The 20,736-nt window shown below is 38.7% G+C and overlaps 2 protein-coding genes and 1 pseudogene across 2 annotated transcripts in view; 1 reads left to right on the top strand and 2 right to left on the bottom strand.

Moving 5' to 3' along the window:
- The window catches only part of LOC115452082 (CD109 antigen), a 104,065-nt gene that overhangs the window by 14,018 nt on the left and 69,311 nt on the right, over positions 1-20,736 (top strand).
- LOC119189480 lies at positions 383-1,878 on the bottom strand (annotated as a pseudogene).
- LOC119189478 (peptidylprolyl isomerase domain and WD repeat-containing protein 1-like) lies at positions 6,906-18,955 on the bottom strand. Its single transcript, XM_037439274.1, is given in 12 exon segments — positions 6,906-7,106; positions 8,143-8,294; positions 10,557-10,745; positions 11,643-11,877; positions 13,287-13,479; positions 13,909-14,027; positions 14,867-15,194; positions 15,789-15,876; positions 17,195-17,333; positions 18,020-18,180; positions 18,733-18,796; positions 18,798-18,955. Coding segments are annotated over 12 exon segments (1,866 nt in total). The 5' UTR covers positions 18,852-18,955; the 3' UTR covers positions 6,906-6,962.

A 20,736-nucleotide genomic window follows, 5' to 3' on the forward strand; every position in this document is an offset into this window, starting at 1 on the left:
AAGTCGCGTCCTCTAAGAGCACCGGTTCAGTTCAAGAAATATTCTTTCGCGTTGGGGAAAATACTTTGCACAATGCACACGCTCTCTCGTACAACGTGCGCACACACGCACAAAAACACACACATACACATTCATGCACACAACAAGCGCGTAATTTGTCTTGAAACAATCAAGCGTGGCGACGACGTCGTTCCAGCTCGCGGTGGCGTCAAAACGACATCGTCGCGATTAAAAAGTTAACCTTGTGCAACAAAACGTGATTCGGAACGTCCGACTGTTGAACACATGGCCGCCATTCCGCGAGGGCGGCGCAGGCGGAATTTTAATTAGCAGAACATCCGCTCGTGACTTGGTACGGCGCGCCGTTGCCGGTCCCTCGCCGTGCCGTCCTGCTCGCACCCGCGCGATTGCCGACCCGAACCGACAATTCTCTCTCCCTCTACGCCATTAATTGCGACCAAATTGAACGTAATTATCATAATAAGATTCTGTCCGACAGAAAAAATATACACAACACAATGGACGGCACACGCGGGGAACAATAGAAATGGCCGGTTCAGCGACTAGCGCGGTGCGAGTGTGGCAACATCGCTGAAACGGGAAATTCACCGCGCGAGGCGCGATCGGCAACGTCGCACAAACCTCGTCCACTCAGACTGCAAACGAATGACGTCGCACGATTATCCTTTCTAGTTTCTACACTATTCTAAACAAAATGAGACAACGCAATACTGATACGGGCAAACAATCAGTTCTGCAACTTACGACGGAAGCCGAGAACGACTCGCGCTAAGTACATCCTTCGGGAGCGAGCGAACGTTCCGCACTCCGCAGGCACTCGTCAGTCATCACTGGCAATCTAATCTCTCAAACTTAACGACACGTCCACGTAACGTAGCAAAACCTTACACACTAGGCTCATAACTATATATTACACAGTAAAAATAAGATCACAAATCGCTTTGTATGCTGCGTCCTGGCGGGCGCGACTAGCATGGAATGTGGAGGCGCGGCGGCGGCGGCAGCGGCGCGATCAGAAGTGCGACTCGATGTGGCAGCCGCCGTTGGCGTGCTCCAGCACTTGCTCCTTCAGTCGGTGTACGTGCTCTTTAGCTTCACCACCATTTGCGCCAGCTCCGCGTTCTCGCCCTTCAGGATCTTCACCTTGTCCTCCAGCTTGGAGATGCGTTTCGAGCTTGCGCCGCCTGCATTTGGAAGCGGCCACTCGATTCCTCTGTCGCTTGCGCTCCAGTTTGATCCGCTCCTGCGTGTCCATGTCAATAGGGGAAAGTGGAGGAGAGCTGGCGGCGCTGGGCACCGTCTGCGGCTCGTCCTTCACCACGGGCGTGGGGTACCGCTCGAGCGGCCGGTCCAGGTCGGCGTACACTCGCCGCCCGATCGGGGTCTACCTCGCCGTGGTGCAGCTTGTCTAGCGCCTCGACGAATGGCCGCGCGTACATCTCTTGCTCTTCGGTAGGCGCGACCGCGGGGAACAGCACCGGCGCACCTGGAGTGGGGTGGCCGTCGTCACCAAGCCGTTCTGGATGATCAGTTTCTCGAGCTCTGGCGAGCCGAGCTTCAGCATCTGTAGGTCTGGAGATGAGAGTACGGGTGCCCCGCCGAGCCTGGCGCGCTTCACGCCGCGCCCACGTCTAACGTGAGGGGCCGCTTCAGGTTCTCCACGGGGCCGCTGATGGGATACTGCTCGTCATAGAAAGTGGTCTCCATGCCGTGGCCGGAGTGCCGAACCATGTGTCTGCACCGAACGCTTCGGTATCACTGAACTCACTGCGCGAACTTCAAAACTTTCTCATGCGGCAACGCACGTCCGACACACTCGACGTTCCACTTGTTTCTAAACATTGTTAAGAAACAACCACTGCTTTTATGCCGTGACTCAGATAAGCTATTTTTAGATATCGCGTCATGAACTCGAGCGTTCATTGGCCGAAAATGACGTGATACGAAGTACAACTTTGACGCGATTGGCGGGTGAGTTCGTAGCGTAGCGCGAGGCCGCGGCGGGCTGTTTACGACTTCGTGCCATTACCGAGAATCGACGACTCTATTTCCATTGTACAAGTAAAGTCGTATAGCCGCGACGCGACGTGGTAAAATATAGGTAATATAAAAAAAATATCAGACGTATCCAACTGCACGATAAATTAAATAAGGTTTTTAAAAAAGAAAAGTCATTAAGTAGCCGTAATTTTAATAAATACCGCATCGTTTGAAAAGTCATTATTAAAGTCACAACAATTGGTATCTTGAGTGGTAAATAGTCTTAACTCTAATATGTACCAAAGAACCAATAATTTGCAAACGAATAAGATAGCACATGTTCAATTTAAAGCCTTATTTGGGTTTTAGACCTTATTTTACTGGACACATAAGTATCTGATTAGATCTAAGTACCTAAGTATTTTATTTGATGGCTTTCGATTTTATAATTATACTTGTAAACATCCGTTACATGAGCTTAATAAGTACTTAATTATAAATTATACTTATGTTGTAAAACAAAATACGAAGCAATTCCTTTTAGAAAACCCTGTATATCGTATATAATAAATACATATTACTTTCGTTACACGATTATAAATAGAAATTTGTAAATTCTGGAATATTGCATGAATATTCGTCACGGACAATGGAAACAAAAATTTTGGGCGAGGCGCGGAGGCGGGGTAGCCGCGCTGCCCGATGCAAGAAAATATATGCGGGCGACGCGCGGGGGCCGGAGGGGGGCGCTGTGCGAAGCGTGCAGTGTGAGCGAGACGGCATGTTCCGCCGTCCTGTTCCCTCAACAAGATAATACACAACTAAATAGAAGGAAAATAAAAATGCAGCTAAAATTCCTTCATTTTATGAGGACTCTTATTGTTTGCTTTTGTGTTATTGTATGTTTGACCTTGATTTTTTACACCCGAAACGTATGGTGGGCTCGTAGATTATGTGGGTAGGTGGTCATTATGGACATTAAAAGTCATAACCCTGTAAAGTGCTGCCACTTAAAACTTACTGCCGTGCGAATAAACAAATTGTAATGAACAAAGTTTTATACATTTAACGTTTACACATTATAGGTAGGAAGTGAGTTACCTCGGAGATCAAATATGCAAATATACTTGATAAAAAATCCACTTCTTAAAATGCACTTTGCAAATAAAACTGTAGGTAAGTATTATATCTATTCACGAACGTTCTTTTCGCGGTAAAAGGCTACAGCTATTAAATTAATAGCTAATCGGTTTAGCCGCCTCAGTCCAGCTCTAATGCCGTTAAATTTATTATCGAACGCGAATCGTAAAGCAATGATTCCTTTTTTGAAAACCCCGATATTTTATTGACCTTTTCGCATGTTAACGAATGTTGTTTAAATCATCGCTCTGAATAATAAAATGATTGAGTAATTATTTTCCAAGTAATAGTTTTTCCAATCTACGTAAATTTCATTTTTATTGCGTATTCAGTTTTACATGACCCCATACGTAACGAGCCTCTACAATTGAGAGTAGTTAGCTCGTTTCCCCGCTACGTCAACCTTATGCGGTTTGGCAAACCTTACCTATAATATGGTATGATGTAGGTTTCCTCAAGATGTTTTCCTTTACCGAGCAATAATTTAGAATGAAATCGTATGTTGGAAAAATTAAAGGCAGGATTGAATCCAAGAAATTCATTTCGTCAGCCCTTTTCCACTAGGCTGACATAAAATTGAAGCCTGTACCTGCCTGAGTTATCCAAGGTAAATATAAAAAAAAATGCTTTTAAAAATTATCTCCTTTTGACTCCAGAACATAAATCCCAACACTAAGTTCTTGATTTTAAAATTAAAATAGGATTTACAAACATAATTTAGGTAAGTAAGTACTACTTTTTGTATATAAACGGAGAATAAGGTTTATAGCATGGCCGCGTAAACAATTTACTCTGCTCATTGTATGTGCACATATTTGCTCTTGGATATTTTGATGCGCTAAATATGCCTGACAGGCTTATCTCGGTTTATATTATGATACATTACTATAGGCAGCCTTTTCTTGTCACCTCTTCTTTGATGGCACGCTAATTCTCGAAAGTTGTAAGCCTCTAATTTCTTGTACACCCCTCCTCTATACTTTTGAATGGCAATTTTTTCAATATTTTCGACATTTCCTTAGGGGGCACTGCGTGATCCGGCGAGCCCCCGCAAGACCTAACTAGAGGTACATTTTCTATAGATAAAAAGCAAAGAATAGTAACTAACAGCGTGACTATAACATACGTACTGGGAATGAAAAAATATATATCAATAAATAAGGTAAAAATATTAGGTAACCTATGAAGCCAATTGCCTATAAATTCTATTATATTTAGTGTTTTGATATGTATAAACATAATTTATTGGTTAGGCATGATTAAGTTTATTTTTTTAATCAAATATATCATACATAGTATGCCTCTAAGACTCTATTCCATGCCCAGCCCGAGCCATGACTATGGATTGTCACTTTGCGCGATTCTTAATTATTTAATCAAAGATATGAGCATGTATTTTCGATTAATTAGTAGAGATATCAGAATCTTCCTCCAAAAAAAATTTATTTTTATCTTTTATTTATTAGGCACTGAACCAATGTACAAAGATACTTAATCATGTAATATACAGTAGGTATGCATAATAACATTTTAAAATGTGTACACGGTACACAGCACATACATAATAACATTATGAAGGTGCAGGTGCACCTCCCTAAAACTGATCTTGGCGGCGCCCATGGCCATGATATATGGATTTCTAGCTATAGTTTAGAATCATATGGAATTTTAAGTCGTCGCAAACGTCCTTCGTATATCAAATGTAGACGTGATAATTTCGATAAGGGATATAAATACGTCCGGGTTTTCAGTACTATTGTAAAGATAAAATAAACTGAAGATCAATATTTTTATAATTTTTATTAAATTTATATCCGTGTATAATAAGTATCAAATCTAGCGTCAGTTAATTAAAAAGATAAATTGTGACAATAATAAATATAATTGCAAATATGACATTTCAAACTAAAATTAAAGAATCTTTTAATAAAGATACAGGCACCTAATTGTCTTTTTCTGTATCTAAGCAATAATTACAAAAAATTCAAAGTGCGCAATTTATGCGTCGCTGCAGTTTTTCAGAAAGTCGAAGAGATTATTTTTGATTTGCGTTTTTTTCCGAAATTACTTCTACGATGCTGAAAATTATTTTCGTTATAGGAAGTTAATGTCCCTATATATGCAATAATCTTTTTATCATGGGAACAAACTTGTCCTTGGCGGCGCCGCGAACAGTTATAGTATGGTAATAAATACGTCTTAAGTCGTGAATGTCAATAAATATGTCGACTTATTCTTATTACCCACAACATCAACACTTTTAACAAGTATTAAGTAATTGGGATTCACGCAATCCTTTTGCCTTAGTACGGGAATCGAACGCGTGGACCTCTCCATTCTCAACTGATTAACCTGCTGTGCTACTGTAACTACCAAATGTTAATTATACTTAAATATAATATGGTATACTATAAGAAAAAAAATATTATTTAAAGTCATATTACAATTAGTTTTTAAAGTAACTTACAAACTCAAATGATGTTACAGCGCCATCTGTTACCGTTTTTAGTCAATTTATTATTCTACAATATCCTATGTATAAACTTTAATAGCATTAAATTCTATGAATTGGATTTCTTACTCGTTGTATAAAAAAATAATCATCGGATTAAATAAATAATTTTACTATGAAAACTAAATTCTTAAAAGGTCAACAAAACAAAGCCCATCTTATTATTGAATATAGATTAGAATTTTCCAGAAATCCTAACGAGGTACATATGTTTATAATCACGCAAATTATTTTCGGCTTATGTTTTGCATACCTTCCGTAATTAACATCAATTATTAATTAGGCCTAATTAATAAACAATAATTATGTAAATAATAGTAATTAGGTACTTACTAATTATTACAGTTCTCAGGGTCTAAAACATAATTATTGTGATATTAACCTACCTAAATATAAATTCTAGAAAATGTGTTTCGTTACGCGTTAATCGTATTTTTGGAAGTTATCTACTCAAACTTTATAATATGTACGAGCTTTTGCTCGAGGCTTTGCCAGCGTGTAAGAGTTTTCCGGGATAAAAGTCCCACTATATATATTTTCCCGAGATGATTTTTATGATACTTTAACCGTTTACACAGCGCACGCAACGAAAATTCACAAAAGAAATAAATTGTCTCCTTTTTGCATTGACCCTTTAGGCAATATTTTTCATTGATGGTCCGATCCTGTTGATCATAGCATGATCTTATATTATATTAGTGAACGTAGTCCGAAATTTTTAAATTTGTGCGTAACAAGCCTCTCGCCGGTAGATGTCGGTAATTTTTAAAGGTACTTCATTAGTTTGGCTATTCCTCCAAAGATGGCGCTGTAACTGCTAAAGCCATAAAATTCATTCGCATATTTTTATATTATAAATTATACATTCATTCCACATACGTTATCCCACATATCACCATTGTTATTTTATTTCTTTATTGTGTGTAAATAGGTATACATTAAAACCAATTTACTAACGTTTATGAATGTTAGTGAAAGGGTCCCGAATATTAAATATGTGTATTCGTGGTGAAATGTACGCGATAGTGGGCCTTTACGCGTGGATGAGCTGCTGGTGTATAGCTACAAATAATCAAAATATAGTTCATTGCCTGGGTACAAATACATTGGTATTTTCAGAATATGAGAAATCTTAAGATTTTAAGCAATCGACTAAACTGTATGACATTGGGAATCAATGGTTTGAACCATAAACCCAATCTATAAACTCACCATAAGGTCCGATTTACTTTAGCAAGACACAAAACCCATATGTTATTATACTATAAATTTTATTACATAATAAATTATTTACATTTATCTTCGAATGTTATTTCACAGTGATGGATATGATCCTAATGTCTTCATAAGGTTTGTCTGTTTTAGGATTGGTCTTCACACTGCCGATGTTCTGAACGACTTCCATCCCTCGCACCACGCGACCGAATACCGTGTGCTTGTTGTCTAACCATGGCTGGAACAAATTGGAACATTTTGCCGAGGAAAAAAAGGGTTTTTTAAAAAAAAAATATATAAAATAAGTTTTTATTTCTAAGTACAAAAATGAGGTCAAGTGTTTCTCATAGGGGTTGGGATCGAGGTTCCGCTATTTGATACGTAGTTCGCCCCTCTAAAAAAAATCTATTACGTGTTCGTGTATTTTTTCTATTGTACAGTGACAGTTTGATTTTGTTTCATGTGGCGATATTGTTTATGGCTGGAACAATTTAGAACATTTATTTGTAACGTGAAGTAACACTTTCTATTGAGTTTTTTTTTTTGTCAAATGCCCAGTATAAAGTAATCTCCTTTCACTAATTCCTATTTCTTTCCTTTTATGAATAACGATCACCTAATATTATGTGACTAATTTGCTCGTGATGACAGACATAAAGTTACCTGCTAGCGACCGGACCGCCCGGATAGCGACCGCCGTATACAAGGTGTTAAAACCCGCCATAGTGGCCCACCTAAGGTTGGCGTTCTCGGATCAGCCTGTGTATATCCGGTTCCAACAGGCCGGCAAAATTGTGTCGACTACCGAGGGGTAATGTTGTCTTGTCAGTCGACATGCTATTGAACCCTACTTCACTTACCATCAAGTGCAATGGGGTAATTTTAACGTGCTCGCAAAAAGTATTAGGAGGCTGTCCATATTTGAAGACGTTAAATCTACATTAGTGTTTGTACGTATTATTTTACTAGTGATAGGTGTCTCATATGTGAGTCCACCTGGGTAGGTACCACCGCAATGTATATTTCGGCCGCTAAACAGCAAAGTGTAAACACTGTTGTGTTCCGGTTGGAAGGACATTGTAGCCAGTGTAACTATTGGACTTAAGATTTAACATCTCATGTCTCAGTATGGCGAGCGCAGTGGAATAACAAACAATACTTTGTAATGCAAGGAACGGTGTTTCTATTGTTTATGGTCGGTCGTATTGTTTGCCATAGAGCGAGCGGAATACTCGTCTCGTCATTTAAAGAAAGAAAAGTATGAGTGTACGTACGGTGGGCGCGAGCGTGATGAAGAACTGGCTGCCGTTGGTGTTGGGGCCGGCGTTGGCCATGCTCAGCGTGTAGGGCCGGTCGTGCTTCAGCTGCGGGCGGAACTCGTCCGCGAACTCGCCGCCCCAGATACTCTCCCCGCCCGTGCCCGTGCCTGAACCAACACAACTCATTCATATTACAATCTTAATAATAATAATAATATCAGCCCTGTATTATATACTTGCCCACTGCTGAGCACGGGCCCCCTCTACTACTGAGAGGCATTAGGCCTTAGTCCACCACGCTAGTGCGGATTGGTAGACTTCACACATCTTCGAAATTCCTATAGAGAACTTCTCAGATGTGCAGGTTTCCTCACGATGTTTTCCTTCACCGTTAAAGCGAACGATAAATTCACAAAGAATACACACATAATTTTAGAAAAGTCAGAGGTGTGTGCCCCTGGGATTTGAACCTACGGACATTCGTCTTGGCAGTCCGTTCTACACCCAACTAGGCTACCGCCGCTTTTATTCTTCTTCTATTACAATCTTACGTTAGGGCAATCTAAGAACGGCCTGGATCATTTCTATCTACAATGGTGGCTAGTTTTGAGCAATATACAAAGATTTAGAAATATTTTTTTTTATATATTTTTTAATAAACTACCAAAATACTTCTTATTAAATATTCTGTCCAATAATGTTGATTGTAAATTAAAGTGATGTTCACTTTAGGATATCGCACGGAATTAACAGAAATGAATGAAACAATATCCTAATAAAAAAAAATTAACAACCAAAGACAAGCTATTTCAGAAATATGATGCTTAATTATTACTTTTTTTGTATATACAGCTTTTAAAAGTTCTGGGCTTTAAAACGTAGTTGTAATTATTTTCTACAGTATTCATAGAAACAAGTACATCATGCCGTTATCTCCGTAGGGGTAAGCAGAGATAAAACTACGACACCCACTTTTCGTTATGTATGTGCCGTCCCATGATTTGTCAAGAGGCAAACCTATAGTATATCGGGCACAAATTTCAAACTCCGGGATTGATGCTGAGAAGAAAACCCAATATCACCTTGTCCGACCCGGGATTTTAACCCGGGACCTCAGAGAAGTCGCATGCAATATAACTACGCCAATGAGGCAGTCATAGAGTGCGACATTAAAATTAATTTCATAGTGAAATGCAGTGTATTAAATTTAGTTCCTTTTCCTTATGGAGTCTTCGGTTGTATATTTATTTATTTATTTATTTATCAATTAAGTATCGCAAAAGCTTACAGTGGAAATACACCAAGACGCTTGAGTGAAAAAAAAAAACAAAAAGAAAAAACAACAAATAGACAAAATAAAACAAAACGAAACAATAAAAATTATCAAGACAATACAACTACTTACATTCTACATTATGGGAACAGCTTATTAAATTTAAGTAAGATGCTTAAATTAAGTAACAAAATGACTTAAAAATAAATACACATTTTTATAAATGGTGTGACTATTATCGACAAATATGTCGGCATCCGGCCTACTCTCAAGATACGCATTTAATAAAGCTATAGCCTTGGCGGTGGGAGTATTGCTTGTTTGCGTAAGATGCCAAACAGCTGGACCAGTGAGGAGATTGTGTCTTCTCCGCCCAACGGCCCGAATGTACTGGTTGGGAACGTATAGGTGAATATTGTCACGTACCGATGGATTGTCAATTTTATGCCGCAAAAGTAAATAAAAATGTAAAATGCAAGCTAATTTGCGCCTGAGTTGCAACGTATCATAACCTACCATCCCAGTCACAAAAAGTGAAGGAAATAAAAATGGATAGTACCCATACATCCGAAGATATAAGTGCCGACAAAACTTTTTATGTATTTTCTCCACCATGAGAGTATACATTTTTTCACGGGGATCCCATATAATAGCATTATATTCTAATTTACTTCTTACATAGGATTTATATAATAATTTAAGAACGTTAATATTTGTGAAATGCGCGGAGGTTCTGATAATGAAGCCTAATGACTTGTGAGCAGCTCTACAGGTGCTTATAATGTGCTCATGGAAGTTTAGTTTGGAGTCAATAATAATTCCTAGATCACGTATAGATGTAACTCTATCAAGGATCACCCCTCCTAGTGTATAAGTAATTGTAAGTGGTTTCCGGGAACGTGAAAAGGTAATAATGTTACACTTAGAAGAATTAAGTGGTAGCTTATTTATTTCACTCCACCTTGCAACAGCATCAATATCACGTTGCAGCGCATCACTGTCACTATCATGCGAAATTGACATAAATAATTTAATATCATCAGCAAACATTAAACACTGCATTGCGTAAAATGTTGGGTAGGTCATTAATCATGATCAAAAATAATGTGTATAATGAAATTTAGTGCAAATTAGTGCAATTTAGTGCACGCCATACCTGTAGGATCGCCAGTCTGCACCATGAATCCTTTGATGACGCGGTGGAAGATGTGTCCATTGTAGTATCCGTTGCGCGCGTGCACGCTAAAGTTCTCTGCACTACGTGGCACGTCCTTGCCGAACAGACGGACATGGACGTCGCCCACCGACGTGTGGATTATCGCCTGCTCGTATATGCGCTGCACACCTGCACAAATACAATAGTGATATAATAGAAACCGGTTATAACGACACACCGGTACTAACGACTAAATGGCAGGTATCCTGGGGAAAAAAAAGGGTATGTTTATAACGATTTACCAATATAGCTTCTAGATTAAATGGTCTCTTCAAAGTTATTCCGTATAATTTTTATATAATATTATATGATATTATTTTTATACTAACGTTAAATGTCTTTACCCTAAGCCATTTGTTGGTGATAAGATGCTGGTATCCACTCGGAAAGCGATCACCGTCCCAAAAATTTTAATACCCGCCATATTAGCGCATAATGAATAATATGCTAGCAGCTAGCCTATACATGAACAGGTGATCTCTGACATTGTTTTTTTTACGGGTCCAGAAAACGTTTGCACTGCACCTGATGATTAATGGAGTAGGGTCCAGGTAGTGGAAACATGATTGCTCCTCACTAGTCGACACAATAGGGTAGTTGACGACTTTTTTTTAATAAATTTATCAAAAATGTATTTCAGCCAAAATCTATGGAACAAATATTTTTCAAAATCCACGCAATAATAAATAAGGTATAAAGCTTTGAAGTTTGGAAAGGGAAACAGTCAAATTACAGCAATATTAAAATGTGACGTCACCCAGTGCCACCGACCATGATGTTGCATGTGAGAAAAGGACAGCGCGATAACCCCACCTATTCCCCACTTTTACTCTTATATTTCAAATATGAACAACTGCTTTATTATTCAACCAATTTGTAACTGATTTCACAAAAGAATTTCCTTTTCATATTATTTACTGTTACATATAAAATAATAGACTAAATCAAACATAAGAATCTACCATATTATGCCGGCCTGATGGAAACTCTCAGGTATGGCAACGCAGTCGCTGGATTGTCACTTACCTTGCCCCTCCGTAGCGGATATAATATCCTCCTTCGAAGGCTTCTCGTTAAATATATCTCGATCAGCATCAGGACTCTTGATGTCGTCGGGACTTCGCTGCGTGAACAAGTAGAATCGGTTCTTCTTGTACGCGGTGCAGAGGAGCGTCGGGTCGATCTTGATGTTTAACAATGTTGGGTTCTCTGAGCCTTCCATCTCGAGTGTGGTGGCCACTTTGGGCTGGTTGGGGCGGCCCTGAAAATAATATTTCAAGGGTAATTAATGAATTAGGAACTGTAGAATTCAACCTGATTAGTCAATTAATTCAATTTTTGGATGAGTAACTGTAGAATTCAACCCGATTACTCAATTTATTCGATTTGCAATTTCAATCAAAGCTACAGAGTTATAAATGAAAATAATAATTAAACAATGATAGTTCGTACAAAAAATAATGATCATTTATACATTGAAGATTATTTGACAACTATTTTCTAATATGCCTCTCTTTAATTACCTAGATGATGGCTGCACCTCGACGGGTTTGAAGTTAGCCACAACACACGTTCTCTGTACGTTATCCTTTTATTTCCCCTTACGTGTCAGCCCGAGCTCACTACTCGTACTTTGGTTTACCTTATGCCTTATATTGCATGTTAATTTTATTTCTAATGTCTGTAGTTATATAAGTGGTCTTAAGTTTTATTTAATAATAATTATTATTATTATTATAAATTATTTTAACGTATCATAAGTGCAAGTTTGTTCATCTACGTTATAAATAAAGTATTTTATTTATCTATGATCACCTGCTAGTTCTTTGTAACGATGAATTTATAGCCATTTGTGACTAACTTCAAGCCGGCCAAGATCAAGCGGCCGTATTGTACCAGTTAACATATTAGACAGGTAATATACAATTTGATATTTACACTGACTCAGTGACGTAGTTTTATTACGGTAAGATTGCGGTGCTGAGGTCTCGGGTTGGATACCCGAGCCGGATAGTGATATTGGGTTTTTCGTTTCAGCCTGGAGTCTAGAATTTTTGCTCGATATGGTGAGAGGCTCGCCCCCTATCATTATGGAACGGAATACGAACGGCGAAAAGTAGCTGTATCAGTTTGCAGTTTTCTCTGCCTACTCCTTTGAGAATAAAGGGATGAGTGTGTTGATGTTTGATATACACATTTGATTTCATTTAAACAGAGTATATGTACATCTAATTTCATTTTAATTTATTGTAATGATGGTCATAATTAGAGATCGTAATTATGCAACATGAAATAGAGAAAATATGCTATTAGCGATGAGAATGGCTTATATAATCCCGTCCAATGGCGGATTTGCAGTCCTAGCCGCTCTAGGCCCAAGTCCATGTGCCGCCCCTTTTTCAGCAGCCAAAATAGTTATTTAGGAAGATTATAATCATAATGTACGCGAGCCCTTAATTAAGATACTCTCCATTTGAGTTATTTCTTGTATTCAGCAGTGTTTTTTGGCCCGATTTGCCGCCTTTATCGTCTGGCCGCCATAGGCCCGGGCCTACTGGGCTTTAAGGCAAATCCGCCACTAATCCCTTCTCTAGTCATAATGTTACCTTCCTATGGCCCTAGTACTCCTCACTTATCATGAAACAGGTAATTCTTTCTGCCATTCCGTACCTGGAAGAGTGCGAGATGTAGCGGTCTCAAATTCTCCGGCTTGCCGAGCATGGCGACGCAGCGGTTGGTGGTGAGGTTGACGATCTTCACGCCCAGCATGGTGGCGTACACCACGAAGTGTCCGCTCGCGTCGAATAACACGTTGGCGAGGTGCACGGAGTCCGACTTCTCCAGGTCGCGCTCTGCCGCCATCCTGAGGGTAGTTGGTGAGGGATTGATGTTGGAGTTTGTATTTATGAGAGTCACAACTCTAGCTTATATAAACTAAACTCAAGCCGTCTTATTCATAAACATTATTTATCTAAGGACGGAACATTGCTATGTTTCGAAAACTGTTTCAATTACTTCTAACCTGATATAAATACTGAAGTTTGTAAAACAGCTTCGACGTTAGAGGAAACGCAGAAACAGCTGAACAGATTTTGATGAAGTTTGGCACACGGATAAACCATTTCCTGGATTAACACGTAGGCTACTTTTTATATCGGTTTTATATAAATGACATTGGCGTTGTGCTGCGGGACCTTTGTAACAGGTAATACTTCTAACAAGACTTTTAAAACAACACAGGATAAATATAATAAAGATGACTTGTATCGAAAACGTTAACGCGTTTCCTTACCTCCTGCCGAACTCCATGTTGGGTAGCTGCTGCGTCTGATGCTGCAACTCCTGGAACCGCTGCAGGCTCTCGTCCAGCACCTTGTGTAGTTTACCAGTGGCGAAGTGGAACACACGGACCTACAACAGAAATGATGCATTTGTCCTATCACTACACAATTAAAGGACAAATTGCTTCATCTTGGATAAATATAAAACGGGACTGTTATACCGAAGAAACTTTTTAAAGCAGTCGAAGTCGCGGCAAAGGCTAGTTTGTTCATTATGCTTCCGTTGTTGCGAAGATTGCAGCCTTTATGGGCAAGGTGGGAATGAATGCCATGAGGGCTACAAAGTCTTCGAAACGTCTGGAGTAAAAATTAAATAAAGTTATCCCGAAAAACTCCGTAAACTACTTTTATTTAAATACCAAACATTCGCGTAAAAACATTATAATAATAATAATAATTTCTTTATTTCAAACAGTTACAGTCCATAATGTTAGTAAGCTTAAATAACTACGTTAGTCATCATCATCATCATCATCTCAGCCAGAGGAAGTCCACTGCTGAACACAGGCCTCCCCCAAGGATCTCCACGTCGACCTGTTGGAAGCGGCCTGCATCCAGCGACTTCCTGTGACCTTAGCCAGGTCGGCCGTCCACCTTGTAGGCGGGCGTCCGACATTTCGCTTGCCTGTACGTGGCCTCCACTCTAGAACCTTTCGACCCACCCACTACGTTAGTATGATATTATAATTAACTAGCGACCCGCCTCGGCTTCGTACGCGTGCAATGCTGACTATTTAATGGATGTTATTATACATATAAACCTTCCTCTTGAATCACTCTATCTATTAAAAAAAACGGCATCAAAATCTGTTGCGTAGTTTTAAAGATTTAAGCACACATGGGGACAGAGAAAGCGACTTTGTTTTATACTATGTAGTGATACATCATTTATAATTTTATTTTACTCACCTTTCTGTCCAAACTGATAGACGCCATCTTCTTACCATCCGGCGAAAACGCTAGCCCTGTCGGATAAGTTTTATTCTTCACGAAATCGAACAAGTCCGTGTCCAACTTGGATTCGAACCTGACGTTCTTCGGGAAGCAGTACTCGTGCTTCGGGCCCGTCCAGTACTCGACTATCCCCGCCTTGTCCACCGACACTGCCGCCTCGAACACCGGGTTGTACTTCATGGTGACCACGGGCTTCTGGTGCAGCGTCTCGAATGTGTGCAGCGGGGTGCCCAGGGCCTGCGTGCCGTCGAATATGTGGATCTTGTTCGAGTTTTTGTCGGATCTGTTGGGATTATAATATAAATAAACTAAAGTGAAACTTGAAGGCCTCAATATATATTATTGCGTCAACTGAGAAGTCGTGTCATTTAATGGTTCCAAGACATGCAGAAATTATTAATTGCCTTTCAGTTTAATGATGAAAGAAAAATCTTGAGGAAACCTAAGTACTTGAGAATTCTCTGCAAGAGTTTAGAAATCTACCAACCAGCAATTTGCATGATGGACTAAATCGTCTCCAGTAAATCCGCCTATTGATGGTTGGTCTCTCATATGTGAGAGTCCGCCTGGGTGGTTACCACCGCAATGTATATTTCTGCCGCCAAGCAGCAGTGTGTAGTCACTGTTGTGTTCCGGTTTGAAGGACATTGTAGCCAAACTACTGGACATAATGAGACCTAACATCTCATGTCTCAGGATAACGAGCGCAGTGGAATATCAAACAATACTTTGTAGTACATGGTGTTGGATGGTGTTTCTACTAATTATGGTCGTATCGCTTATCAGGTGAACGGCAAGCTCGTCCAGTTATTAAAGCAATAAAAAAAAGTTGTAAAGAAGATTCATAGCATAATAATTGACTTGTATTATTACTCACATGGCTAATGCAGATATTGGGTCTCCAGCGGAGTGCACCCACTCCACTCGGTAGGGCTCAAACTCTATCGTCATCATGTTGATCATGTCTGAAATATTAATGTCAGTTATTTACTGGATTTTGCCGCTCCTTCTGCGTGCACAAGTTTTTCCCGGGATATAAAGTAGCCTATAGCACTCAGAAGTAATGTAGCTTACTATTATTGAAAGAGTTATTCTTAATCGGTTCAGTAATTCCAGACATTATACCCTTTTTTTTTTTTGTTTCCCGGAGAAAGGGTTTTTCACTCCCGCCCAGTTCTCGTGGGTGGGGGGTGGAGGGGGCGGGGGGGCGTTTCAGGCGACAGGACAGGGCAGAGATATAAGTATCTGTATCTGAATTGGCTATATGACAATGTAAATATAATCGCATTAGGTGTAACTCCTGTAAGATCATATTTAGTAAATAAATAAAATAAAAAAAAAATAACTTCAAATTTGGCATCTTTGCCGTTCGATCCCTAAGCACGGTTATTTCATCAACCGCAATGAGTTTTCTAATAATAAAATACTCTTTTTTTTCTGATTTTTCCTTTAAATATGCTGTAAGACACAGCTTGCCTAATTCATGTTCTAGGTCAACGGAAATTAGATAGATTTTGATTCGCTTGTAATTTCGCAAAATATGCGACATGAACGGCAGTGGCGGCCCTAAACGATATTAGGCCCAGGGTGAGGCAAATAAGTACCACGGTCTTAACAGTTTCGTCGCTAAAATTACAAAAAAGGTCCTCTAAGGTGCCGCGCGATGCCCCCTGTAAGGGGAGCGAGGCCACGGGCGATTGCCCGGTTCACCTCCCCAAAGGCTGCTTTAGATAAACAACCATATCTTTTCAATACGTCAACTTATAAGTTTGATTTTCACAAATGAAAGAGATCGCAGACCCTAGTATTTGATATAAAAGTCAACTTGATATGTATACATGTTCCTGAGATGAAGGATCTTACTCCGCAGTAACCCTGTTCGGCGCATTAGATACGGCTACGGGCTTCAAACAAACACAGACAACAATGTGATCCTATAAGGGTTTCTTTTGAAATACGGAACCCTAAAACATCAGTTTAGGCTTTTACGTCTACGTACATAATTAGGTATGTAAAATTTTAAAATAAATAATAACTAATCACAATCGAATAATCGATTATAAATCGTTAAAACATTGTACTGGTAACACAGATAAAATCGACACTTTATTAATTGGCAACATTACATTACCGTAATGTCAAACGAAATGAATCAACATGGGCGATATTAATATTACCTTATACCTACGCTTCTACAATTTGATAAAAATGGGACGGCAAAAAATCATATTAAGGTATGGCTAGATGTAAAATAATTAATGTACTAATCAGAACTGCACCTACCAAAATTAACGACGTCGAAAACTTTGACGGTTTTCTCGGATGATATTGTGCAGAGCAACGACCCCGTACTGTTGGCGGCCACGTCCGCGATCGGCGCTAGGTGACACCGGAAGTGTTTCACAAACTCTATGCCTTCGTCCTAGAATTTAAAATTAATATTGACTGTAATTTTTATTAACCATTCATTTGGAACCACCTATATAGTATATTAGTAGGATTCTTGTATGTTGCTTTTATTCTTTTTGTAGTCTTTGTTAATCATACAAGACTGATAAAGTTTCTGATTGTGCTACAACCAAGATAATACTGTATCTCCTAAAAAATATTCAAACAAATACTATCAAACCCAAGCAATAATAATTATTAATGATTACATAACCTCAAAAGAACAATATTGTGAGTGAATGTATGTGGCACTTAATCCGAGACCAATGGTGTAGCTAGCTAAGGTCCCAGATGTCTATAAAATAGCAAAGTCAAGAAAGGTCTCTAATTAAACATTTTGATAGGTACTAATAATGCGCTTCATTAGTTTTGATAGGCAGGTAACCTACAAAAAAAAGGTATGGACCTGGGGGGCCCCTTGTCACTGACCCTGGTGCCCTGCACCACAATAAAACAGCAAAGCAAAAAAAGGTCCTTAGTTAAACTTTTGGTAATAATATGCTTTATTAGTTTTCATAGGCAAATGAACTACAATTAAAAGATCCAGGTCATGAGAGCACCCTGGCCTATAGACTCGATGCACTACCATTGAGCCCAATAGTGTTGCACCCCTGCCTGAAACTTCTGTATCTAAATAACTAATCAAAATATTATTATTACCTGTTTCTTCCAAAACTTGAGGTGGCCATCTTGACTAACAGTGATAATGAAGTCAGTTTTGGTTACAACCACATGAGTGACCACATCTCTGTGCATGTAACTATGTTCATAAGTTTCTGATGATGGGAGATTCTCTATGTACAATGATTCAAATTCTAACACTGCAATGAAATTATAATATAATTATTCACAAAGCTGCATATTCCAAATTATTAGTTTTAAAGGCATTTTAAAAAAGGTGAACACTATTAATTATATTAAATAATAATAAAATAAATGATAATTAAATATTTGTAAAGTTAAATGGTTTGTTGATGAATGGAGTAAGAATGCAATAATTTTGTGATTCATTGATAGTTAAATATAGTTGTTTAAAAACTAATAAAATTACTATTGCAATAGTTGTAAGAAATTAACTAACAGTACTTGGCTTTAAGAGAAATCTACAATAGATCTCTGGGCCGATATCAATGATAATAATGGTGTATTGTAAAAGTACATATAAATTATTCTAGCTTGAAAACACCTAAAACTGATATAATTACAATAAGAAATCCCATGTCTTTTTAATTTTTTTTCCAAAATTATGAATATACACAAAACAATCTATTTTACATCTAATACACTGTACATGGTCCCATTACCCATACAATTTACAGTCCGTATTATATACCCTAGCATCCGAAATTTCAAATATAGAAGATCGTACATACCTTTTCGTTTCTTCGGCTTAGGTTTTGTTGCCTCAGATGGCATTGGACCAATCCAATTTTCCGGATTCCTCAGCATCGCCGGGTGTGTCCTCACTTCCAGGTCTCTTCTCTGATGTCATTATTCATAAAAAAATCATTAAAACCCTAAAATAAAGTTTTCCTTTAGATGTAAACATCAACACATGCTAACGAAGTTACTGGAAAAATGACGTAAAATAAAATATGCTTAAAAATAAAAGTGCAGTAGGCGAATAATCGACTTTTAAAATTGATCGTATTATAAAACACCTTGTGCTGTCGCACAGAACTGTCAAGTAAACAAAATTCTCGCTTTCTGATAGGTTGACATTACGGCGCTCAATCTGATTGGTTGCTAGAGAGGTGCGATTGGTGCATTCAAATCTACCATAGACCGAATTAAGTTGTTTTTAGCGTTATTTTGCCGCAAAACAAAATAAACGAATTTTATCCAAATTAGGCAAAATATAACTTTACGGATAAAATTTAAATTAATTTTACCAATTTTGGCTTATAAATAACTGTAAAAACTTTTTATTATGCGTTATTCACAATTTAGTGAGTCACGATGGAACATTTAAAAACTTTTTAATTGTTGTTGTCTATGCTGAAAATGTCTTTTACGAATTTGTAGTGATGGTGGCTGGCTTCCTTGCAAACGGAGCGTCATAAATTACATCTAATTTGTAAATTTTACTGAATCTTTGGTCGTTCAACGATCTTTACAATAGTGATCTATGTGCTCAAAAGAAGTTTCACAACTAATCGGTAAGTGGAAAGTGCAACATTAATTGTGAAATCGCGCGCTACCGGTACCTCTACACGTGGTTTGGCTGCTATACGGCGTACGTATATTGCAGTTGTGTTTTCTTGTAATTATCAGTTAATATTGCCACGACGCATATTCCTGTAGTGTCTAAATGTGAACATCTTGCGTTTTTATGTTAGCGTGTTTCGTTTAGGTTGTTTATCGAACGTGGTCACTTTGACAAGCGGTGACTCGTCTGTGACACATTCCGAGTAGAGGTAAATTTATATTTGAATGTTTTGGACACAGCTTTTGTCTTGCAGCAGTTGGAGACGCGTCCGCGACGTCACAGGCGGTGCATTGCGTGGTAATGTCTGCTGCGAGTGTGCCGGGTTCAGTGTGAATTCGGTCCGCGGTCGACTTTCCTTTTTTACCCTGTTTGTATAAAGATAATGACGCATCGGTTTATTGCGGAGAACATGTGGGAAACATTATGCACGTACACCGCGCTCTGGCTCGACTTGACGATTATGTGCAATATGTCGCCAACCTGTTAGACGGCCCTTAGGGTTCACATATAGCCTGGTATATTGTGACACATAACACGCGCGCTGTATATATATCAATGGTAATCTGTGTCAGTGTGCACACAATCTTGCAATGCAACAGCCATTTTAAGTTGAATTCAATAATACATTGTGATATGGAGAAGTGGTTCATTGTTCTCATGTTCACTCCACGTAGGACAGTGACCCCTGCAGTTACGACACATGTCAAACACTTTCCTCAGCCAATCACAGCCAACACCTTCATGTGTACTTGCACACATAACTTGCTTTGTAAACTTTCATACCTTCATAAATAAGGTAAAATGAAACCTTAATTTGTGGAGCTTATTTAGGAACAATAACATGTTTTCCTCAAAGGCAACTCGAAACACTTCGGATAACATGTTGGATAACTTTCTATAGTTTCCCTATAACCCTGTACAAAGTATCAAACCTACCACAAATGAACTGTTATACAAAACTTAAATTAATTGTTATTTGATACAGCAAACTTATTATCATATACAATAATAAAGGTGTCCCCTATAGTTCATCAATAATGAATACATTTACTGCTAGTGACTCCACTTGTCAATAAAAATGTATCTAAAATAACCGCTACAAAAATAACATGTTTATGTAACATAGTTATTTGTGCTTGCACTAGACCATTTACCCTGCATGCTGCAT

This window comes from Manduca sexta, chromosome 16 (genome assembly GCF_014839805.1).
Source record: "Manduca sexta isolate Smith_Timp_Sample1 chromosome 16, JHU_Msex_v1.0, whole genome shotgun sequence".
Taxonomy (NCBI): Eukaryota; Metazoa; Arthropoda; class Insecta; order Lepidoptera; family Sphingidae; genus Manduca; species Manduca sexta.